Consider the following 26,418-nt stretch of genomic DNA (forward strand, 5'->3'; position numbering starts at 1 on the left):
TTAACACTAGTAGAAAAAAAGTGCTGTATGACCCTAGTGGGTTTAGCGCTTCTTTTGATTATTATCAAAACAGAAAATTGAGTAATATTTTGTTAATCTTTAAAGCATTAGGATTAATTTGCCCGAAATATTAGTGGCTTCCTTATTTTCTTTTAAATTTTCATTTCATGTTAATTACATTATTTTTTTTACCGTATAAAGGAAAAAAATGTATAAAGGAAAAAATGTACAGGAAAACCAGAAGTGGTTAATGTGTTAAGGAAGGCTTTACCATTTATTGTTTTTAATTGCGGTACTAAAATTAGAATTAATAATATAATTAAATAATTAATACTGGTAGAAAATTTAGTATATTTATAAAGGAGGGGAATGATTTTCTATTTTTTAGCTAACATACGTGTAACTTTTACCTTATTCCTAGTAATGACCCTCGTATTGTAGATAGTCTTAATGACCCTCGTGTAGTAGATAGTCTTTTTAGTATGATAATAAGATGTTATCTTCATTGTAGAATAATAAGAAAATATTATAACCTTTATATTATAATAAAAAGGTAAAAGGACACCAATGGAAATAAGTCACTCTGTCTGACTTTTTTGGGTTATCCTAGGTTCTCTACACATATGCTGCTATGTATGATAATTCTATGTAACTGTATTTGTGTATACCTGAATAAAATTACTTACTTACTTACTTACTTACTTACTTACTTACTAAAGCGTTAACTTGGTTTTCCCTGGAAAATTTTGGATTTGTTGGGACTATCACCTTACCTTTTTAATATTAACCTTTAAAACATTAAAATTTCTATTAATAATGCCAATAATAATAATGAATGATAATTGCAATAGCATTATATATGCTGCTAAAACTGTTTAAAACAATAATAATAATGTGTTAAGTGGTAGTACCTTCACCTCACATCTGATTCACTGTTGTTTTCAAATGGTGTTGTGAGGCTGTTGTTGCTTTTGTTGCTGTTATTAGGTGACACACTTACCTCAGGCACCGTGACCCCTACTGCAGCGTGCTATAGTGGTCACACTAGAGGTAGGAAGAGGGAGAGTGAGGTGTAGTTGTTGTAGAGAGATGGAAAACTGTGGCTGAATTAGCACTGTTTTTGGGCGGATCTGATGGTGGTGAGGAACGGGTTCTTGATCCGAGGAATTGGATCTGGCCTTTTTGGCCCCTTTCCTTGGAGGCAAAGGGATTACTTTTTATTTCCTCCCCGTTTTGCTTATTCCCTCCAATGACTGAATGGCTCATACGGATTTAGTGCTCTCCCCTCTTAATGAACGTAATGTTCTCAGTGGCAGGAAATTATCACTTTAAATGTTTCGTTGGATAACAATTAATAATATAAACTGTTTTTGGCAATTGAGGTTAATTATTAACCCAGGTGGGTTAGTAACTCAGTAAAGCCAGTCAAGAACTTAATTCCATTGGGGTCTTTTTTTTTTTTTTTTTGCACCAATTTTAGAGGCTATAAGCTGTTATTCTGCCTCGGATTATTTCAAAACCCAGCTTTGTCTAAGGTATACTACCATCCCCCAGGATGCGACCCACACCAGTCGCCTAAGACCCGGATAGTACCTGTATATTGCTAGGTGGACAGTGACAGCAGGTGTAACATGAAATACCCAGGTACTAGGTACCTACTTATTGCTAGGTGGGCAGGGACAACAGGTGTAACATGAAATACCCAGGTACTAGGTACCTACTTTTTGCTAGGTGGACAGGGACAGCAGGTGTAACATGAAATACCCAGGTACTAGGTACCTACTTATTGCTAGGTGGACAGGGACAACAGGTGTAACATGAAATACCCAGGTACTAGGTACCTACTTATTGCTAGGTGGACAGGGACAGCAGGTGTAACATGAAATACCCAGGTACTAGGTACCTACTTATTGCTAGGTGGACAGGGACAACAGGTGTAACATGAAATACCCAGGTACTAGGTACCTACTTATTGCTAGGTGGACAGGGACAGCAGGTGTAACATGAAATACCCAGGTACTAGGTACCTACTTATTGCTAGGTGGACAGGGACAACAGGTGTAACATGAAATACCCAGGTACTAGGTACCTACTTATTGCTAGGTGGACAGGGACAACAGGTGTAACATGAAATACCCAGGTACTAGGTACCTACTTATTGCTAGGTGGACAGGGACAACAGGTGTAACATGAAATACCCAGGTACTAGGTACCTACTTATTGCTAGGTGGACAGGGACAACAGGTGTAACATGAAATACCCAGGTACTAGGTACCTACTTATTGCTAGGTGGACAGGGACAACAGGTGTAACATGAAACACTCAGGTACCAGGTACCTACTTATTGCTAGGTGGACAGGGACAACAGGTGTAACATGAAATACCCAGGTACTAGGTACCTACTTATTGCTAGGTGGACAGGGACAACAGGTGTAACATGAAATACCCAGGTACTAGGTACCTACTTATTGCTAGGTGGACAGGGACAACAGGTGTAACATGAAATACCCAGGTACTAGGTACCTACTTATTGCTAGGTGGACAGGGACAACAGGTGTAACATGAAACACTCAGGTACCAGGTACCTACTTACTGCTAGATGGACAGGGACAGCAGGTGTAACATGAAATACCCAGGTACCAGGTACCCACTTATTGCTAGGTACCGGGGATTGAACCACGGACACTCAGTATGTGACCTGAGTGCACTGCCAACTGAACTGTGGTTGACAAAAGCACTAAACTCTTAGGGATCACAGCACCTGGGGAGTAAGAGAGCACTTTATTCATATTAACCCCAAGGGGTTAGTAACCCAGGCTGACAGGATAGTCAGTGTGGCATATTTCCGTTGATCTTTCCTAGGTCCTCCTAGATACTAGGTATTAAAGACATATCTGGAGGATGTTCAAGGGGGTCAGTGTTCTTGTGGCCTGGTCTATGACCAGGCCTTGCAGTGGATCAGGACCTGATCAACCAGGCTGTTACTGCTGGTCGCATGTAATCTAATGTATGAGCCACAGCCTGGCTGGTCAGGTTCTGTTTTTAAGTGTGTGTCCAGCTCTCTTGAAGACAGCCCCTTATGTATGCTGGGAGGCAGTTGAACAGTCTTGGGCTCGTATCCTCTGGGTAGTAAGCCGAGAGAGTTAATCACTGTGCTGCGAGGTTCTTGGGTTTAATCCAAAAGAATGGGAAGGAAGTGTTTATTTTTGAGTAAAATTTAGAGTAAGGTAATTTGTGATTTGATAGATAATCAATACAATGATAGAGTAATACATACATATATAAGCCCAGACATGTATGCCCTCATAAGCACTGCATAAATTTATACTCTGCAACACCATTTTGTAGATTTCCTAAAGGTTAAGCTACTGAAGCAGTAGTAGGTTGCTCAAATGGAAACAAGTGTCGAACTAAATTGTCAGATTTATTGCATTTATCTATTTTCGATTTTCTTATTTGTGGTTCAACAGATGATGTTTTTATAAGCTTATATAATCAAATCTTAAATGTAATTTAAACTTGTTATTACCCAGCTGAATAGACACTTTCATTTCCTAAAGAAAACTATCCTGAAGTTTTGAGAATATCTCTGCGAATGGCATACTGATAACATTATGATCCAAGACTGACTGCAGTGTTGTCAGAGACTTGAATTCCAATTTGTGGGTTAGTGGTGAGTTGTTTAGTTTCTATTTTTGTTTATTCTTCAGGTAGATATTGACTCAAAGGTGTATTTATTTAGGCACAGGTATACATAAGTACAATTATCATAGTGTAAATTACCTAGGATAGCTAAAAAAAAAGGCAGACAACAGCAAGGACCCTGATGGAAATAAGTCACATTGACTTTTTTTTTGGGTTATCCTAGGTTCTCTACACGTATGTTCCTATGTATGATAAGCTATATAACTGTATTTGTGTATATGTATCTGAATAAACTTACTTAATGTGACTTATTTCCATTAGGGTCCTTGTAATACCTTATTATTTGAACTCAACTATGTGAAAATCAGTTACAATGAAAGGAAATATACTAGGAATAAGGTAAACTGAGTTATTTATATTAACCTTAAAGATAGGATCAAATCACAATAATAAGTACATGAATGTTAGCACTCGTGTTGTGACAGTATTCCTGAGGGCAAAATTTGAGTGCCTGCTAATAGTATAGCTAGACCATCTATTTATGCTTATGTTGTGAATATTGATGTTTTATTCTGTGTAATTATTAAGACAGTTAAAGTATAGTATTGTGATTGCTGCAGAGACCTCATCTTTAGTATTTTGCAAGTACTACTATCATCCTGCAAGTCTCAAAATATATTGATATGATATACTATATTCTTTCAACGTACACCCCACCGAGGCAGGGTGACTCGAAAAGAGGAAAACCTTATGAAGCTTTTCCTTTTACATTTAGTAGTTTGTACAAGAGAAGAGGTTACTAGCCCCATAATCCTAATATGATATATAATATACTTAAATTTTTTGATATGCTTTCTCTTAACAGTCATCATGGTGTCAACACCAATATCACAATACTTGCTTCGTTGGAATGATCATCTCTCAAATTATGGTGACATCTTCTTAACACTAAGAGAGCAGGTAAGGTATATACAATATTGCACTGCCAGTGCATGTACCTATTAGGGGGAAATGAACATGGCTGAGGTTATAAAATAATACTGACTGGAAGGGGCAGCAGTTTGTTATTGGAGTTGAAAAAAGATTTATTTCCAAGGAATACGTCATCACATTTAGTTCCTTGAGTAGTTTAAGGTTGTCTTAATGATGTCTTGAGTCTTTAACCCTTTGAGGGTTGACAGGCCCTCTCCGAAACTCGTTCTCAGGGTCGGCCAAATTTAAAAAAAAAAAATGATTTTCTCTTATGAAAAGATAGAGAATCTTTTTCCGATCATAGGGACACCAAGGGTTTGAAATTTGATGGAAAACTTACGGAATTATGCTCTCGCGAAGTTAGCGGTCTCGGGGATATTTACGCATCGGCGATTTTGCCCACTTTGAGCCCCATTTTCGGCCAATTCCACTGTACTAGTCGACAAAAAACATGAATATTTCGCTAGAACTCCATTTTTTCTATCGAATGGGTGCAAGAAACCACCCATTTATGAAATTCAACTATCCAGTACAGTGGTCAGAATTTAGCAATTTTGCCAATTTCATACAAATTTCAAAAGATGCCAATTTCTGAATAGGGTCCAGAATAAACAAGAAAGACATTCCTGGCACTAAAATGACATTTCCTCTGGTCATTAGTCACGTCTCAAGGCCCCTCTTGTATTCTTTTGCTTTCCACTTTGAATTTTTATTCTCACAAAAAATATAAGATTTACTGTTATGCAGACTACTGCATTAGTGTAAAAAATGGTATAAATATTATTGGCGCACTTGTGAAAGAATATTAGACTCACCAGTTGACGTGTATTGGACCATTGGCACGATTTGTTTACTTTTGAAATTTAGTAAAAATCGAACATTTCTGCTACTTTGAGCTCAATTTCAAGGTATCTTTCATTGTAAAACCAGTCAAAATCATCTCAATTTCTGTAATATGTCTTCCATTCTATAAAATGAGACCAAGAAAACTAGAATACAACAATAAATACCATACGAAAATACAGTGCAAAGTCGCTGTTTTATTCCAAAAAAACGGTCAAAGTTTTTTTTTTCTCATTATGCACTGTGTGCTGCAGGATTTTTTTTTAGACTGTGCACACTGACCACATAGACCCATTCTTTCATATGAAGGCCTACCAGCTTTCTCCCACTAGATTTGAGGGCGCTAGAATTTAGGCGTACTAGTACGTCAAAAACCCTGGGTCATAAGCCGTACTAGTACGTCCGAAACCCTCAAAGGGTTAAAATGCCTAACATTTTAGATAACACTAAAGCTAAATCAACATATGATTAAAATATTACCTTGATACAGGTAGTGACTGTTGATCGTTATTGTATTTTTAGCAAAACTGAAATTAAGAAAGATACAATGTTGGTATTGCAAGGCATAGAATAATTGTGATTATAAAAAATGCACAGTAAATCCAGGGTGGGCTTAAAGAAATGTTGGAAGGGTTGGAGAGAGATGGTGATTTTGAGTGGAATGGGTTTAAACATCCAGCAGACATCTGTAAGTGTCTTAGGTAATTATATGTATTATTGTCAGTAAACCCTTGAGTTAATGGATCTTGATTTTGTAGAATTTGGAAATGCAGGACAAAATTTATTTGGTTGATTTAGGAAAAAATGGACAAAGTCTGCTGGTTACCATTATTATTATGATCGTGGCAAAACTGTCATTCATCACCATTACTGGCCAACCACTTTACCAAATTAATCCTCTGAATTGAGGGTTTACTGTACCTGTTGTGCTGTATAACCCTTGTGGTTTAGCACTTCTTTTTGATTATAATAATTACTGTACCTGTTAGCAGTTAGAGGAGCTTTTTGTAGTTTCCTCTAGCACTGTACTTGTTCATAATTGCCTGGAGTTTACCTGGAGAGAGCTCCGGGGGTCAATGCCCCCGCGGCCCGGTCTGTGACCAGGCCTACATGAGTGAAGCACTGCTCTTCCTTTGTCAGAATTTATTCTGGCTTGTGCTGTAGTTTTTAAATTTCCAGTAGTTGTAGCAGTAACTACCATCCCATTTATCCTATTTTGCAGCATATAAGACACCATTTTCTTTGCAGTTGAACTTTCCACCTACCCAAATAACTTTAGAATGAATGTACGTGGTATATTCTGTGAACAGTTCTGGTGGTGCGTCTTAAGTGTTGCAAATTACAGTAATTATTCTACTACTGAATAATTCATTATCGCTTTGGCACTTTTCTTCAATTTTCAACTGTGTGAAGTTTTTATTGTTAAGGCACCAGTTAAGGACAATGGGAATAATACAGATACTGAATGTTGTTTGTTAATTGCTTACATATTACTGAGAGAGAGGAAAAGGAATGAGTTATATTAAGTATTAATATTTTATGCATCAGTATTCAAAGCACATTCACTAGGTGAATGTGTGGGGACCCATAACATTGGAGAAGTAAATAACAAAAGGCCTTGAGGAAAAATTCAACACTGACATTTCTCCTGGAAGCTGTTTGACTGTTCTGCTGCTCCTACCACCCTGTTTTTTTTATACACGGATATTTATGCTTGATTGTGCATAATAAACATGCACATTTCAGGAAGAGTTTGTGGACTGCAGTATAGCCTGTGAAGATGGCATTGTGGGTGCTCATAGAGTAGTACTTGCTGGCTGTTCTCCTTACTTGAGGGACGTCTTCATTCGGATTTCAAATCCTCATCCAGTCATCTTCCTGACGAATATTCCAAGATCTCTTGTCATCATGTTGCTGGAGGTTAGTTTTATGGGATATTTTTAATTTAAATTTAAAAATATTGATATTCACATCCTTTGTAAATTTTTGCATAAAATGCACACACACTTTTGGTATTACAATACACTGCACTATTTGAAATTAGTCTGTGGCTAAAATTGTCATCCCCTCAAGGAAGGTTCCTTGATGTTGGTGAGGGGCTCTTGATTTAGGGAATTGGATCTGTGCTCCAGTTCCCCGAATTAAGCCTGAATGCCTTTCACATCCCCCCCCCATGCGCTGTATAATCCTCCGGGTTTAGCGCTTCCCCCTTGATTATAATAATAATAATAAAATTAATGTATTTTATACTACTTGAACATTTTTTACACTCCTTACAATTTCATTATCACACTTTCATATTCATTGTAATTATTAAGCCTTTCCTTTATGCAGAAATAATTGAAGTATAAAATGTTCTTTCATTCCCAAAAAAATGTTTTTATAAATAGTCTTGGACCATTATTGTAAAAATCATGTCAGGAAAGAGGGGAGACTCAAAGTTTTTGTTGTTGTTGTTGTAAAGTATTGACCAATTCCTGGTACTAATTTGAGACTTTAGTTGTGCTTCATGTAACTCAGTAGTATGAAACTGCTTTGTGTCCCTCACAAGATAAAAGTTTTTTCATACAGTGGATAACCTTCAGCTTCCTTGTCAAGTGTTAGTTATTAGTAATCAGCTGCTGTTTGGCTAACAAGGTCACCAGTCTACTGTCTCTGTAAAGATACAGCTTTGAATAATTTTTTTAACACTTAATAGTGAAATGTATTTGTGTGATCACTTGTAATTTTTTTTTTTAAGTGCAAGAAGGGTTATTGGGAGTGTGCGAATATACTTAGCAGTCCAGTATTGTATATGTTCAGTTTGAAACTAATAGCTGAAATGGTCATTAAACACCTTGACTAATCCTGTTCTCCCAGCCATAATTTAATTTTTTGGCACTCATAAATTCACCAGAAAGATTTTTTTTTTTTTTTAACACCTTAGCATCACATTAACCCCTTCAGGGTCCAAGGCCAAAATCTGAAGTGGTGCCCCAGTGTCCAAGAATTTTCAAAAAGAAATTTGTTATTTTTTCTTATGAAATGGTAGAGAATCTTTTTGTTAAGGTAATAAAACAAAAAGTACGAAATTTGATGGAAAATTGACGAAATTATGCTCTTGCAAATTTTGATGTGTCAGCGATATTTACGAATCAGCGATTTTGCCGACTTTGACTCCCATTTTAGGCCAATTACATTATTCCAGCTGACCAAATTCTTATCTATTTCACTAGTACTACTTCTATTCTATCGATTGAGCACAAGAAATCCCCAAGTCGACTGTTTCAACTACAAAATAAAGTGATCAGAAATTGGTAATTTGGCCAATTTAACACAAAGTTCAAAATATTCCAATTTCAAAATAAGGTCCAGAATAAACAATGTAGGTATTCCTGGCACTAAACTAACATTTCCTCTGTTCATTAGTTACGTTATTCACATAATGAATGTTTATTCACACCAAAAAATAGAAGATTTACTGTTATGCATTATTGTAATAATTGTATAAATATCATCACCACATTTGTGAATGTATATTAGACCCACCAGCTGGCGTGTATTAGACGTGTGAGGTCGTTTGTTTACTCCTGAACATCGGCAAAAATTTAACATTTCCGCTACTTTGAGCTCAGTTTCAAGCCATTTCCAGTGCTAAAACCAATCAAAATCATCTCTATTTCAGTAATATGTCTTCCATTCTATCAAATGAGACCAAGAAATTGCAAATACAACTATAAAAAACATACAAAAAAACACTGCAAAGTCGCTGTTTTAATCGAAAATCATGGTCTCAGTTTTTTCTCTCATTATACACAGAGTGCTGCAGGATTTGTTTTATGTGGTGCACACATACCACATACATGTATTCTCTCATATCTAGGCCCAAATGTGCCACTCACAGTTTATCAGAGCGAGCTGAGCTCATGACGTAGATCTATGGTTTGGACCCTGAATGTAAAGCCGTAGATCTACGGGAAGGACCCTGAAAGGGTTAAGGCTAGAGAAGTTCTCATATTTGCAGTGGGTATGTTAGATGATGTTGCAACATAGCCTTACATACTGCTTACATCCCCCCCCCCCCCAAGACAAATAGGCAGCTATGATAAATTTATTAATGTAAATGAAATAGGTTTAAAGTTGGTTGAAATATAACCTGACATATCCAGCACATGACAGACAAGCAATTTTCTGAGATTAGGTTTCATGTGAAACTTAAAGATTATCAGGTTGGTTATCGAGTAAATAAAACAAGAATTATGGATATGTGCTACAAACAAAAGCTCACTGGTGTAATAAGGAAAGGAAATCAAACTTAGCTTCAATGAAAATAAGGATTATAATGCTGAATGCTTTTATTTTCATCTTCAGTGGAAACATTGGTAAAATTGTTACTTCCTCAGTAGCCAAGCAGTGGCAATAACTTGTGCATAATACCCTAATAACCACATAGGAGAAAGAAATGTATGACTACATTTCAGTCTGACTTGGACCATTAACTTACGACTAATTAAGTCTTAAGTCAGATCAAAACATCACAAGTTTCTTTCTCCTATGTGTGTGTTATTTGTGTTCTGTTCCAGTCATGGTATTGTGCCTTTTTGTTCTAGTGCATAATATACCAACAGTAAGAGCTGCATCCCCTTTTGAGCTTAGCAGTTGCATACAGTAGTCTTCAGTAGTGCTAGAGGGGCCACAGTACCAAAATTGATAGGCAAAGGCAGTTATTAGGTACAGTACCGTATTTTATAGCGAACAAGACGCTCTGTTGTCAAGGACGTCCCCCCTAATTCTGATTGCTTAAATTTTGGAAAAAACAAAAATGATAAATAGTACTTTGGCTTTCAAGATGCTGGGCAAATTTTCGAGACTTGTCTGGGGACGGGGGGGGTTCAACTCTGTAAAATACTGTACTCTCTGGCCAGAGTCCCTAATATCTACGGTTGGGTTCATCTTCACTTGTAAAGCATAACTTGAAGATGGGAATATGAGAGCTGGAATGCAGTTTTGTAGTTGGTGAAGGTGTTTTGATTGATGGTTCTTCTCTTACTCTTGGAGAGGATTTTGAAACGTTGATTCAATTGAACAAGACCACCTGTATTAGCAATGCTTGGAAGTTAAAACTGTCTTGTATTGGCCATTATTTGGCCAGTCTACAAAATTGTATTTTTTGTATCGCCTAATTAATGGTAATTTCATTTTTCAGTTTATCTATAAAGGTCAAGTTCACATTCCACAAAATCGTCTGCAACAGCTTGTGATGCTGGGTCAGAGTCTTCAGATCAAAGGGTTAAAGCAGGTAATATAACAGTTTATGAAAATTTATCCTTTTTGATATTCCTAAATGTGCATACTTATAGGATGTTATTTTATTTTTTATTAACACATCGGCCGGTTCCCACCAAGGCAGGGTGGCCCGAAAAAGAAAAACTTTCATCATCGTTCACTCCATCACTGTCTTGCCAGAGGGGTGCTTTATGCTACAGTTATAAAACTGCAACATTAACACCCCTCCTTCAGAGTGCAGACACTGTACTTCCCATCTCCAGGACTCAAGTCCAGCCTGCCGGTTTCCCTGAATCCCTTCATAAATGTTACTTTGCTCACACTCCAGCAGCACATCAACCATTAAAAACCATTCGTCCCCATTCACTCCTATCAAATCTGCTCACACACGTTTGCTGGAAGTCCAAGCCCCTCACACACAAAACCTCCTTTACCCCCTCCTCCAACCTTTTCTATGCCGACCCCTATCCCTCCTTCCCTCCACTACAGATTTATACACTCGAAGTCATTCTGTTTTGTTCCATTCTCTCTACATGTCCGAACCACTTCAACAACCCCTCCTCAGCCCTCTGGACAATAGTTTTGGTAATCCCACACCTTCTCCTAATTTCCAAACTACGAATTCTCTACATTATATTCACACCACAAACAAGCGATACAAGATGCAAAACAACTACGGGAAGAGTTGAATGATAGCTCTAGGCCTTTTGTGTTGCAATCAACACATCAGGAGCTTGCAGTGTTGTAGAAAAGAGGAAGAGGTCCAGGCAAATATGAGTAGAGGAAGCATCTTGGCTTGAGCATAGACTCTTCCTCTGATAGTATTTGCTTGGACCACCACCACCTTTTCTGCAACATTGCAAGCTCCTGATGATGTGCTGATTGAAACACAGAAGGCCTAGAGCTATCATTCAACTCTGTGGTTATTTTGCATAGGGTTTATACCACATCAAGGCACAGTGACCCAGATTATGTAACTCTCCCATCACTTGCTCTGTCTTTCCATAAGTTTGTGGACATTACAATTCAAATTTGTATAACAAGCATAATAAATTATGAAATGAAATCCTTATTCTCATCAGGAAATCAGGTAATTTAAACTACAGAACAGGTGGAGTTTGAACCCATTCCACATGAGTCCTAAAACTTGCAGTACATTAACTACTGGACCAGCTGACTCCAATAAGAGTCATCCAACTGGGTATATTTATATACGCCATAGAGAGGTTAGCATGGGCCACCACTGTGACCACAAATCAAAGATTTTACAAATGAATCCCCTTTCAGTGTGGCTGTGGCATACTCTAGCTCATGTCCCTTCAAAGCTGCCTTGAAGGGACCTATTGAAATTTAAAATAAAATGGAATTGGTATCTAATACATATTTTCATCCACAGATTACACTGCCCGTGAGTGAGGTTTCATCACTAAATACTGTCACTCCAATGGCATTTCCACACTGTCTTCCTGTCTCTGTAACAGGAGGTCTAGCATACAGTGTTCCTTCTGAAGGGTAAGTCTCTCTATTTACCAGGAAGGTTTTTAGGGGAATGAGCTCCAGTTCCTCAGCTTGCCTCTCAACTTCCATTTATCGTGTCATGTATACTTTTTGAATCTGTGTATGGAGTCAACCTCTTCAATTTCATTTCGCTGTTCTTGGCTTATTCATTTTTTTCCCCAAATGTGTGTATGGCTCATTTGGGCATTCTCCAATGTGTGTTCACCTCGTCTGATTGATTAAAATGTTATGAAATAGTGATGCTTCTTCAGTTGATCAATAATATGATATTTATTTTATTTCTTAGTTTCAATTCAGTTAAGTGGAATTATTTTAAGTCGTGGAATTGTTTGTTTTTTCACAGGGCTTCTAATCTTGATGTATCTGTTGCAAATAATGAAGAAAACACAGAAGAGAATAGAGAAAATGTAGAAGAGGAAAGGACAAAAAGTATAGAGGAAAGTAGAAAAGATGTAGAAGAGGAAAGAAACTATGTAGAAGAGGAAAGTAGAAAAAGAATAGAAGAGAAAAGTAGAAAAAGCGTAGAAGAGAAAAGTAGAAAAAGCGTAGAAGAGAAAAGTAGAAAAAGTGTACAGGAGGAAAATAGAAAAAGTGCAAATGAGAAAAGTAGAAAAAATGTAGAGTTTATTTCACAGCAGATGTCTGATGAATCACCAAAGAAACGGCGAGGAAGAAAGAAAAAATTCTCTGTCAGTCAGGTAGGTACTATGTTAAGTTTTAAGAAGAATAATTCTCCATGGGGGAAGTGGAACAGAATTCTTCCTCCGTAAGTCATGCGTGTCGTAAGAGACGACTAAAATGCCGGGAGCAAGGGGCTAGTAACCCCTTCTCCTGTGTATGTATATTATTTTTTATTTATTAACACATCAGCCACTTGCCACCAAGGTAGGGTGGCCCAAAAAAGAAAAACTTTCATCATCATTCACTCCATCACTGTCTTGCCAGAGGCATGCTCACACCAGTTATAAAACTGCAACATTAACACCCTCTCCTTCAGAGAAACTTGTTTTTGTTTTTGGGCCACCCTGCTTCAGTGGGATTTAGCCGATTTGTTGAAAGAAGAAGAATTATTGCATAATACTTCTATGCCTTAGAGCAGGGGTTCTTAACCTGTGGTATGGGAAGCAAATAGTAAGGGTATGGGACTTAGTCTCTGAACAAAAAAAAAATTGTTAGGTTAAAATAAACTATCAGCTGTTCTGTTTCTAGTGAGCCACTAATCAGTCTGAGGATCAACGACCCAAATGATTTCTACATGAATGAGCCTCATAACTCCATAAATGTATGCCAGATTTCCGACATTACCCTAACTCCGATAGACTTCGAAAAAGCCATTGACAACATGCCTGTGCACTCAGCCCCGGGCCCAGACTCGTGGAACTCTGTATTCATTAAGAACTGCAAGAAACCCCTCTCGCATGCCCTAAGTACACTATGGAGGAGGAGCTTGGACATAGGTGAAATTCTAGTCACTTAAAACAGCGGATATAGCCCCACTCCATAAAGGTGGCAGCAAAGCATTAGCTAAGAACTATAGACCAATAGCTCTGACGTCCCACATAATAAAAATCTTTGAAAGAGTGCTAAGAAGCAGGATTGCAAATCACCTGGATTCCTAAAATCTGCACAATCCAGGGCAACATGGGTTTAGGGCAGATTGCTCCTGCCTCTCACAACTACCGGATCACTATGATATGGCCTTGGATGCACTGGAAGAAAATCAGAATGCAGATGTAATATACACAGACTTTGCAAAAGCGTTTGACAAATGCAATCATGGCATAATAGTGCACAAAATACGTGCTAAAGGAATAACTGGGAAAGTGGGGAGATGGATCTTCAACTTCCTAACAAATCAAACACAAAGAGTAGTGGTCAGCAGAGTTAAATCGGAGGCTGCCATAGTGAAGAGCTCTGTTCCACAAGGCACAGTACTCGCCCCCATCTTATTCCTCATCTTCATATCAGACATAGACAGAGATATACATCACAGCACCGTATCATCCTTTGCGGATGATACTAGGATCTGCATGAGGCTGTCATCTGCTGAGGACGCGGTTAACCTCCAAGAAGATATAAACAAAGTTTTCCAGTGGGCAACGGAAAACAATGTGATGTTCAGTGAGGACAAATTCCAACTACTCCGTTATGGAAAACTGGAGGAGATAATAACTAGAACAGAGTATACTACAAACTCTGGCCATACAATAGAGCGGAAAAATAATGTAAGGGACCTGGGAGTAGTAATGTCTGAGGATCTCACTTTCAAGGATCACAACAGTGCCACGATCACAAGTGCATAGAAAATGATAGGATGGATAATGAGAACGTTCAAAACTAGAGATGCCAAGCTGGTAATGATCCTTTCAAGTTACTTGTTCTCTCTAGGCCGGAATACTGCTGTACATTAACATCTCCATTCAAAGCAGGTGAAATTGCAGATCTAGAGAGTGTACAGAGATCCTTTACTGCACATATAAGTTCTGTCAAGCACCTTAACTACTGGGAATGCTTGGAAGCACTTGACTTGTACTCGTTGGAACGCAGGAGAGAGAGAGAGATATCATAATCTACACTTGGAAAATCCTGGAAGGAATGGTCGCGAATCTGCACACAGAAATCACTCCCTACGAAGGTAAAAGACTGGGCAGGCGATGCAAAATACCCCCAATTAAAAGTAGGGGCGCCATTGGTACACTAAGAGAAAACACCATAAGTGTCCGGGGCCCAAGACTGTTCAACAGCCTCCCATCAAGCATTAGGGAAATTACCAATAAACCCCTGGCTGCCTTCAAGAGAGAGCTGGACAGATACCTAAAGTCAGTGCCGGATCAGCCGGGCTGTGGCTCGTACGTTGGACTGCGTGCGGCCAGCAGTAACAGCCTGGTTGATCAGGCCCTGATCCACCGGGAGGCCTGGTCATGGACTGGGCCGCGGGGGCGTTGATCCCCGGAATAACCTCAAGGTAACCAGGTAAGCAATCGACATCTTTTGAAGTCATACTTGTACCTAGTAGGACTGGTGATGGTTTCGACAATGGCGAAAGGAGTATGGGAACATATTGGGCAGTCCATTGGGGGTCTGTAATTGTAAAAAGGTTCCATAAGTCCAGAATAGCCTTTGCCTCTCACTTATGTCTTATGCCGTTAGCCTCCTTTTGTCCACCAGGTGTTAGTGGTGCATGCACAGCTCGTTGCTAATTGCAGATAGTGATTAAGGGAGTTAGGTAATTTTCAGATACTGTCACCCAAGCCAAGCACTCTGGTATAACTTCTAAATTGTCATAAGTTTACTTTGTTGAATATTGCTCACACATCCTGCTTTCTGCAATGATTGTGCCTTATTTGGCTAATTTTTTTTTTTTTTTTCCAAGGGAAATTCAATACAGTGGACCCCCGGTTAACGATATTTTTTCACTCCAGAAGTATGTTCAGGTGCCAGTACTGACCGAATTTGTTCCCATAAGGAATATTGTGAAGTAGATTAGTCCATTTCAGACCCCCAAACATACACGTACAAACGCACTTACATAAATACACTTACATAATTGGTCGCATTCGGAGGTGATCGTTATGCGGGGGTCCACTGTATAATGGTGTTCTTATTTGTGTTCTAGAATGGCATGGATAGTCTCTTCATACACTTGATTAATTTTAGTAATTTTTTTATTTCCCATGTTTATAACCCACACAGTTTCATTCTACTTTTAAATATGTTCCATACAGTAATAATTTTGATGTTAATTTCCAGAACCGGAAGTACCCACTGAAGTCCTACCCCGTGGGTTTACAAGATAAACGCCTCCTTGCAGCTTATGCGAAGAAGCATGGTATAGAGTCCACCAGAAAGTTAGTTTCATTTTTACCTGTGGGTAAATTTTTGACACTAGAGGATTAAGGAGTACCTTGTGTTCTCTGTAGTATGGCACTTTTGTACAGGAACTAAGCTTAGCAAGATAGTGATAGTATGTACTGTACCATACTATCACACTACACATGCATATACTACAAGCATTATATATATACACCCCTCAGGGTTTTCTTCTATTTTCTAACTAGTTCTTGTTTATTTCCTCTTATCTCCATGGAAAAGTGCAACAGAATTCTTTCTCTGTAAGCCATTCATGTAGTAAGAGGCGACTAAAATGCCGGGAGCAAGGCGCTGGTAACCCCTTCAACTGTATACGTTACTAAATTTAAAAAGAGAAACTTTTGTTTACTTTTTTTGGCTACCCTGCTTCAGTGGGACATGAGTGGTTTGTTGTTTAAGAAGAAAGATTTTTCTATTTCTGGAAAATAATCTCCCTCCTACATACCCTAACCTGAGCCTCACTATCGTCATAAAGACTTAAGTGCTTTCAGTAACCTCCCACCTGTTCATACACTTGCAGCATCTGTCACATTGTTTCCCCATCCACCCCATTATATGCCTTTTCTAAATCCATGAATATAACAAAATCTTGCTTATCTTTATCTCATTATTGTTCATTTATATGCTTCAGTGTAAATACTTGGTCTACATATCTGCCAACTGGTATGTCTTTCAGAATCATTTTGAGTCCATTTTTGCATCCTTCATTCAATTTAATAAATGGATATCATGTCTGAAATCTTATTAGCCAGACTAATTCTGGATGTGGAGAATTTGGTGCCTGCACTCTGAAGGATGGGTGGGGGATGTTACAGTTTAGATGGTCCTTTGAATATTGATGTACTTCCACTTTTGGCTAGACAACTATTGAATGAATAGTGATGAATGCATATGCTTCTTTGGGCTACTGTACCTTAGTGGGAGATAGACGATGCGGTAAAATAAATATATCTGAAAAGCTTTAGTGGATTTTTATGCAGTCACCCTGCTCAAGAAATATTCCCAGCAAGAATAAAACTTTATAGATGTATTTTATACACCACTGATTATTGACAATTTATTTTTATCTTTACAGTTATGCCAAAACCTTGTATGATGTACATATGAGAACGTCCACCATCTTAAAACTGATGAAGATGTTTGGTAAACATAGATCGGTTAAAAGATTAGGATCACATGCTGAAAGAACAGTAAGTAATATCTTTTTTATTATATTACTGTACTTTTTTTTCCAACAATCTGGCTGTATCCCACCAAGACAGGGTGACCTAACAAGAAAAACAAAAGTTTTTCTTTTTTAATTTAGTATGTATACAGGAGAAAGGAGAAAGGATTACTAGCCCCTTGCTCCCTGTACATTATATATTATTATTAAATACTGTATCTGGGGTAAGACTGACAGTAGGATTGCAGATGAAAAAGGAGGCTTTAGAATGGGTAGAGGATGTGTATACCAAGTGGTTACATATGAGTGAACAATATTTAGATAATTTTTTGTTGCTTTTGTAGATTTAGAAAAGGCATATGATAGGGTGGATAGGGGAGCTGTGTGGCAGATGTGTTTACATGTTTGGGAGTGGACATGTTGGTGGATGAGTTTATGAAGGATGAGGTAAACCATTGAATTGATGAAAGGAAGGTAGGTGGTGCATTGAAGTATCTGTGGAGACAAAGAACATTATCCATGGATGCAAAGAAGGGAATGTATTACAATATAGTGGTACTAACACTCTTAGATGGGTGTGAAGCACGGGTTGTGGGTTGTGAATGTTTAAGCAAGAGGGAGGCTGAAGGCAGATGTCGTGTCTAAAGGCAATTTGTGGTGTAAATATTATGCAGAGAATTCATAGTGTGGAAAATAGCAGGAGGTGTGGAGTTACTAAAAGTAATATTCAGAGGGGTGAGGAGGGGTTGTTGAGGTGGATTGGTCATTTAGAGAGGATGGAGAAAAATAGGATGACTTAGGTGTATAAATCTATAGTGGAGGGGTAGGGGTCATCCTAGGATAGGATGGAGGGGGAAGTAATGGTTTTGTGTGCAAGGGGCTTGGACGAACGGCAGGCATGTGTGAGTGTGTTAGGAGTGGAGATGAATGAATTTTTGGACATGACGAGCTGTTGGAGTGTGAGCAAGGTAGTATTTTGTGAAGGAATTCAGGAAAACCAGTTAGCTGGACTTGAGTCATGGAGGTGGGAAGTACAATGCCTGCACTCTAAAGGGGAGTTTGGGATATTTGCTGTTTAGAGTGACTTCTAATCTGTCACATCTGTATGCCTCTGCAAAGGCAGTAGTGTGAATGATGGTGAAAGATTTTCTTTTTTGGGTCACCCTGCCTTGGTGGGAAATGGCCAGTGTGTTAAAAAATACATATATATGTATATGTATATTTTTTTCTAGGTAGTAGGCTGGTAGACAGCAACCACCCAGGGAGGTACTACCGTCCTGCCAAGTGAGTGTAAAACGAAAGCCTGTAATTGTTTTACATGATGGTAGGATTGCTGGTGTCCATTTTTCCGTCTCATGAACATGCAAGGTTTCAGGTACGTCTTGCTACTTCTACTTACACTTAGGTCACACTGCACATGCATGTACAAGCATATATATGTATGTATACACATCCCTCTGGGTTTTCTTCTATTTTCTTTCTAGTTCTTGTTGTTTATTTCCTCTCATCTCCATGGGGAAGTGGAACAGAATTCTTCCTCCGTAAGCCATGCGTGTTGTAAGAGGCGACTAAAATGCCGGGAGCAAGGGGCTAGTAACCCCTTCTCCCGTATAAATTACTAAATTTAAAAAGAGAAACTTTCGTTTTTTTTTGGGGGGGGGGGCCACCCTGCCTTGGTGGGATACGGCCGGTTTGTTGAAAAAAAAAATATATTTTTTTTTTTCTAGGTAGTAGGCTGGTAGACAGCAACCACCCAGGGAGGTACTACCGTCCTGCCAAGCGAGTGTAAAACGAAAGCCTGTAATTGTTTTACATGATGGTAGGATTGCTGGTGTCCATTTTTCCGTCTCATGAACATGCAAGGTTTCAGGTACGTCTTGCTACTTCTACTTACACTTAGGTCACACTACACATACATGTACAAGCATATATATACACACCCCTTTGGGTTTTTTGCTATTTTCTTTCTAGTTCTTGTTCTTGTTTATTTCCTCTTATCTCCATGGGGAAGTGGAACAGAATTCTTCCTCCGTAAGCCATGCGTGTTGTAAGAGGCGACTAAAATGCCGGGATCAGGGGGCTGGTAACCCCTTCTCCTGTATATATTACTAGATGTAAAAGGAGAAACTTTCGTTTTAACTTTTGGGCCACCCCGCCTCGGTGGGATACGGCCAGTGTGTTGAAAGAAAGAAGATATATATATATATATTTTTTTTTTTTTAACAAGTCGGCATTCTCCCACCGAGGCAGGGTGACCCAAAAAGAAAGAAAATCCCCCAAAAGAAAATACTTTCATCATGATGGGGTGAGTGATAATGAGTTTTTTTTTTTTTTGGGGGGGGGGGTCACCCTTCCTCGCTGGTAGATAGTCAATTTGTTGAAAAACATACATTGATGCACTTTTTTTTTTTTTTTTTTTTTTTTTTGGACAGTACTTATATTTCATTAAAAAAAATTAATCCAAAATAATTTCCTTTTCAGGGTCATGTGTGTAATACAGTGTCATCAAGGTCAATGGATTATATTTAAGGAGAATTTCTGTAAATCTGGGATGCTATACATTAATTTCTTTAACCATTTGAGTACTTAAGTTTTACTAAATGTTTTTTTTTTAAACTGGAACTTTATTCAAGTCTCTTGAGGAACATAAAATGTGTGTTTGATGGATATCACATAAAAGTTCAAAGTAAGAAGTGGAGTTGCATAACAGTGTTCACTTGTTGCCCTAGAGTTTTTTTAATAGATGATGTGTTGATTGCAACACGAAAGGCCTAGAGCTGTCATTCAACTCCTCTCAAGATTGTTTTGCATTTTGTATCACTTGTTTGTGATTATTGCATATACAGTGGACCCCCGGTATTCGATGGCATCGGTATTCGATAAATCCGGTATTCGATGCATTTTAACACAAAAATTTCGCCTCGGTATCTGATCGAAAACCCTGTATTTGATGCGATTCGTACGAGACGTGTCCACGTGTGGCCTGAACTGCCCCGTGTGTGCCAGTGTTTACAAGCCAGCCAGTGTGCGCACATCTAAGGATACATGCGGTACATTCCATATTATCACTGTTTTTGGTGCTTGTTTCTGCAAAATAAGTCACCATCGGCCCCAAGAAAGCTTCTAGTGCCAACCCTGTGGTAAAAAGGGTGAGAATTAGTATGGAAATTAAGAAAGATTTTGAAGAGTTTGGGGCTAACCCTGAGAAGCCTATGCCAGTTGCGGAATCCATTGTCCATTGTGCCTACTTCAAAAATTAAGGAAATGTGTGCACAGTGGGTTGAACTGCAAATCTTTATGGATGAAAATCACCCTAACACAGCTATTGCAAACCGTGCTGGTGACTATTACAATGACAATGTTGAGGCCCATTTTAGACAAATTGTAAAGGAACGGGAGGTACAGAGCTCTATGGACAGATTTGTTGTGCGACAGAGGTCCAGTGACTCTCAAGCTGGTCCTAGTGGCATTAAAAGAAGGGAAGTAACCCCAGAAAAGGACTTGCTACCTCAAGTCCTAATGGAAGGGGATTCCCCTTCTAAACACTAACATCATCCACACTCTCCCCTCCCATCCCATCAATCATCACCAGATCTTCATTAAAGGTAAGTGTCAATTATTCTATTGTTATTGTAATTATTCTAATGCATTAAACTTAATATTTCATGTGGTAAAATATTTTTTTTCATACTTTTGGGTGTTTTGCACGGATTAATTTGATTTCCATTATTTCTTATGGGGAAAATTTATTTGCCTTTTGATATTTTCGGTATTTGATGAGCTCTCAGGAACGGATTAATGTCGAATACCGGGGGTCCACTGTATGTGTGTGTATATGTACAGCCTCTCCTCACTTAACGACGGAGTTCCATTCTTAAGACCACGTCAGTAAACGAATCCGTCGCTAAGTGAGGAGCATACTATAATGGTAGTGGGTTTGTGTCAACTATCTTTGATATTGCTTTAATGTCGCCTTTGCACCATTTATAACATTTCTGGTATATTTTTAAATGTTTATACAGTAGTGTACTTTATATTGTAGTAATCAGGATAGAGTAAATCAGCTCTAATATACATTTAGGTATGCATGCTGGTCAGGGAACCCGTTGTAAGTGAGACGTCAGTAAACGAGCGCGTCACTAAGTGAGGAGAGGCTGTATATATAAAGCTTGTTCTTAAGCAGTGTTATCCAGATACATTCATAGTTTGGTAGGCAGTATTACTAGTACAGGTGCTCCTTGATGTATGATGGTTCTACATATATTTCAACTCCACAATGGCACAAAAGCAATTACAGTAATTGTTTATTTACTTGTTTAGTGACAGCAGTTATTTATTTACTTATTTAGCATATATTCATGTCAGATTTATGATATTTTTGACTTACAATGGGTTTGTCAGAGCGTAACCCCGTTGTGAGTCAAGCACCACCTGTATCTAACATTACTAGCTGGGTATGATTGCTATTTACTTTATATTGTGGTATAAACCTTGGTAATAAATACCGACAAGTTGGTTTAGAAAGACACGTAAGCAAACACTATAACATATTTATTAGAAAACGTTTCGGTCCTGGGACCTTGATCAAGGTCCCAGGACCGAAACGTTTTCTAATAAATATGTTATAGTGTTTGCTTACGTGTCTTTCTAAACCAACTTTATATTGTCATGCTTTTCATCACACTTGTTAAATTCACCTCATTAAATAGGTAATGTTCAGAATTGTTCACCAAATCAGGCTCAGGATAGTTCATATGAACTAGTTAAGCAGGTAGTTTTGAACATAGGAGCCCATCCTTCATACTTTTTTTCCCCACTGATATCAGCACCCCCAACATAGAGCAATGTGACCCATATGAATTTTCAGCTTTTTTGGTGAATGTATTAAAAATGACAATAGACAATTAAAGTAAACTTAGGGAGTAAGCATTTGAATGATAGAAGCAGCATTTTGGTAAAAAAATTGAAGTCTCATTATGCAGAGGAAAATGCTAGTTTAACCCTTAAATGGTCCAAACGTATATATACGTTTTTTCAACATTTGAAATGTGAAAATGTGTAAAAAAACTTTTATCTACATTTTTTTTTATATATATTTGAAAATATGTAAAAAAAAACATAGATCTACTTTTGGAGCACTACCGATATGAACGTCGATCTATTTGGACCGTTTATGGGTTAAAATAGTTCTCTCTCATAATGTGCTTCCATGGAAGACTAATCCATTAAAGTGTCATCTATTCCACTCTGTCAGTATTTACATACTATTCCAGTTCCACACTAATGCAAGTTAATATATCATAGAAAGTATTTAATGTTTTTCATGTTTTCATAATGTTCCCCTCAGAGCTGGGTTGTGGAATTTATATAGGTCACTATGCACTATTATTATTTTTTTTTTTTTTTAAGTGCCAATTTTCTTCAAAAAATGTGGAGTACCTGAAGATGATTTGGGGGTCTGTCTCCACAGGCTGGTCTGTGACCAAGCAGGCCTCCTGATTAACTAGGTTTTTGGTGCTAACTAGCCACACAGTCCAGTGTATGCACCATAGCCTGGCTTTTCAAGAGTCCTTTTGAAGGCAGCTGAGGAACTGTTGATGATTCACCTTGTATGAAGAGTGTGTTGAAGAGTCTTGGTTTCTTTATGCTTTGATACTTATTGCACTTGTTGCATCCTTTTTGATTGGTATTTGTCTAAAATAATTTGTGATGAGTTTTTTTTTTTTGTTTAACGAATATCGAGAGTTTTAAAAAAGAAAAATTGTAATGAATACAGAGCAGTGTAAAGTGTTTTATGATTTTAAAACAAAATTTGTAGAATGAAAATTAGTACAAAGCATTTACGATGTTAGAAATTTATTTTTAATTCTCAAAACTGAATTTTGTTACTTTGTTTACAAAAGTGAGTCGGTCCAATTTTTAAGTTTACTCAAAGGTTACAATATTTTTTCCATACCATTCACTGAACATATGATAGCAGTATTAGTGATTGTGAGGTTGAATATAGAGAACTCAGTGTAGTACTGGGTGGCGGACAGAGGGATGTGCTAATGAAATACAATCTAAACTTGCCTCGTCCATGCACTCGGCCATGAAGACGAGTTGTCTGACTAGATGGACGTGTGACTGCACAGACAGCCTCAAGCTAGACTAAAATCTGGGTTTTGTTACCTCTTCTCTCATTAATTGACTCTTAACCCTCTCTCCCTCCCAGCATTGCATTGATAAAAGCATTTTTATGTATATAATATTTGTATTGGTATCTGTTATCTTCCTTTTATGCTTGAATAAGGTATATATATATACTACATGTATATGCAAAACGTGTGTGTGTGTGTATTTTTTTTCCCAACAAGTTGGCCATCTCCCACCAAGGCAGGGTGACCCAAAAAGAAAGAAAATCCCCCCTCAAAAAATACTTTCATCATTCAACACTTTCACCTCACTCATACATAATAACTGTTTTTGCAGAGGCACCCAGATACAAGTTTAGAAGCATATATGAAGATATATAACATATTCCTCAAAACTGCCAATATCCCAAACCCTTCCTTTAAAGTGCAGGCATTGTACTTCCCATTTCCAGTACTCAAGTCCGGCTATATAAAAATAACCCGTTTCCCTGAATCCCTTCACTAAATATTACCCTGCCTCACACTCCAACAGCTTGTCATGTCCCAAAAACCATTTGTCTCCATTCACTCCTATCTAACACGCTCACGAACGCTTGCTGGATGTCCAAGCCTCTCGCCCACAAAACCTCCTTTCCCCCCCTCCCTCCAACCTTTTCGAGGATAACCCCTACCCCGCCTTCCTTCTACAGATTTATATGCTCTCCATGTCATTCTACTTTGATCCATTTTCTCTCAAACCACCTCAATGACCCTTCTTCAGCCCTCTGACCAATACTTTTATTAACTCTCCACCTTCTCCTAATTTCCACACTCCGAATTTTCTGCATGATACTTACACCACACACTGCCCTTAAACAGGACATCTCAACTGCCTCCTCGCTGCAGCATTTACAAGCCAAGCTTCACACCCATATAAGAGAGTTGGTACCACTATACTTTCATACATTCAATTTTTTGCCTCCATAGATAAAGTTTTTTTGTTTCCACATATACCTCAACTCGCCACTCACCTTTTTTCCTTCATCAATTCTATGGTTAACCTCATCATTCATAAATGCATCCACTGACACGTCAACTCCCAAATATCTGAAAACATTGACTTCTTCCATACTCCCTCTCTCCAGTGTGATATCCAATTTTTCTTTATCTAAATTGTTTGATATCCTCATCACCTCACTCTTATCTATGTTCACTTTTAACTTTCTACCTTTACACACCCTCCCAAACTTGTCCACTAACCTTTGCAACTTTTCTTTAGAATCTCCCATAAGCACAGTATCATCAGTAAAAAGTAACTGTCAACGCCCATTTTGTATTTGATTCTCCATAAGTTAATCCCACCCCTCTTCCCAACACCCTAGCATTTACTTCTTTTACAACCCCATCTATTAAACAACCATGGTGACATTACACATCCCTGTCTAAACCTACATTTACCGGGAAGTAATCTCCCTCTCTTCTACACACCCTAACCTGAGCCTCATTATCCTCATAAAATCTCTTTACAGCATTTAGTAACTTACTATCTATTCCATATACATGTACTTTTTGCAACATCTGCCACATTGCTCTCCTATCCACTCTATCATATGCCTTTTCTAAATCCATAAATGCAGTGAAAACTTCCCTACCTTTATCTAAATACCGTTCACATATATATTCTTCAATGTAAACACTTGATCTACACATCCCCTACCCACTCTAAAGCCTCCTTGCTCATCCGAAATCCTACATTCTGTCTTACCTCTAATTCTTTCAATAATAACCCTACCGTACACTTTTCCTGGTATACCCAGTAAATTCATTCCCCTATAATTTTTACAATCTCTTTTGTCCCCCCTTCCCTTTATATAAAGGAACTATACATACTCTCTGCCAATTACTAGGTACCTTTCCCTCTTTCATACATTTATTAAACAAAAATACCAACCACTCCAACACTATATCCACCCTTGCTTTTAACATTTCTGTCATGATCCTGTCAGTTACAGCTGCTTAACCCCCTGTCATTCTACGTAATGCCTCACGCACCTCCCCCACACTCGCATCCTGGTCTTCACTCCTAAAAGATGTTATACCTCCCTGGCCAGTGCATGAAATTACTGCCTCCCTTTCTTCATCGACATTTAAAAGTTCCTCTAAATGTTCCTGCCATCTACCAATACCTTCAGCTCCCCATCTACTAACTTCCCTACTCTGTTTTTAACTGACAAATCAATTTGTTCCCTAGGCTTTCTGAACTTGTTTAACTCACTCCAAATTTTTTTCTTAGTCATCAAAATTTCTTGACTGTGCCTCTCCCACTCTCTCACCACTCTTCACCTTTCCTATACTCTGCATATACTCTGCTCCTCTTATAACACTTCTGCTTTGTTAAAACCTCTCATAAGCTACCTTTTCCTCTATTATCATACCCTTTACTTCATCATTCCAACAGATTACTCCTCTTTCCTCTTGCACCCACCCTCCTATAGCCACAAACTTCTGCCTCACATTCTAATACTGCATTTTTAAAACTATTCCAACCTTCTTCAACCCATCATCCCTACTACTCATACTTGCACTAGCCCACCTTTCTGCCAATAGTTGCTTATATCTTGCCCTAACTTCCTTATCGCTTAGTTTATACACTTTCACCTCTCTCTTACTTGTTGTTGCCATTTTCCTTTTGTCCCATCTACCTCTTACTCTAACTGTAGCTACAACTAAATATATATTGCAATCACGAATAAGTGGTATTGATCAGTAACAACAGTGCGATTAGCCAAGGACTGCTTGTTGGGCTTGTACACCAAACGGAGTAGAATGAAATTAGCTCAGAGGCACCCACACCACCGTATGTCCTCGGACGAAGGGTAACACACCTAGCTTGGCTGGGTGCTTGGTTCTTGTAGGATTTGGTGGTCCTGTGGGTTAGAGCGTCATGTGATTTTCGCTCACCATGAGGCGGGCCAAAACATCATGGGTTCGAGTCCTTGGCTAGTCGCAGTGTTGTTATTGATATAT

General features: G+C 38.3%; 1 protein-coding gene across 2 annotated transcripts; it reads left to right on the forward strand.

Moving 5' to 3' along the window:
- The first annotated feature begins 933 nt into the window (after positions 1-933).
- Positions 934-21,848, forward strand: LOC128691886 (protein jim lovell). 2 transcript variants are annotated; one of them, XM_053780857.2, is made up of 9 exons: positions 934-1,050; positions 4,511-4,605; positions 7,207-7,380; positions 10,646-10,738; positions 12,122-12,237; positions 12,587-12,941; positions 15,994-16,091; positions 17,189-17,303; positions 19,760-21,848. In XM_053780857.2, the coding sequence occupies exons 2-9, from the start codon at positions 4,516-4,518 to the stop codon at positions 19,805-19,807; spliced, it is 1,089 nt and encodes a 362-aa protein (XP_053636832.1). In that variant the 5' UTR covers positions 934-1,050; positions 4,511-4,515; the 3' UTR covers positions 19,808-21,848. The 2 variants fall into 2 exon arrangements, with proteins under 2 accessions (XP_053636832.1, XP_053636833.1); XM_053780858.2 differs by lacking the exon at positions 934-1,050 and adding an exon at positions 3,464-3,673.
- Positions 21,849-26,418: the final 4,570 nt, after the last annotated feature.

Source organism: Cherax quadricarinatus, chromosome 75 (assembly GCF_038502225.1).
Source record: "Cherax quadricarinatus isolate ZL_2023a chromosome 75, ASM3850222v1, whole genome shotgun sequence".
NCBI lineage: Eukaryota > Metazoa > Arthropoda > Malacostraca > Decapoda > Parastacidae > Cherax > Cherax quadricarinatus.

Bases quoted from the DNA above. Each gene is read 5' to 3' on its own strand.
- LOC128691886 (XM_053780857.2), top strand. From the start codon at position 4,516: ATGGTGTCAACACCAATATCACAATACTTGCTTCGTTGGAATGATCAT. The intron at 4,606-7,206 runs GTAAGGTATATA...TGCACATTTCAG, and splicing joins TCTTAACACTAAGAGAGCAG to GAAGAGTTTGTGGACTGCAG. The intron at 7,381-10,645 runs GTTAGTTTTATG...TTCATTTTTCAG, and splicing joins TTGTCATCATGTTGCTGGAG to TTTATCTATAAAGGTCAAGT.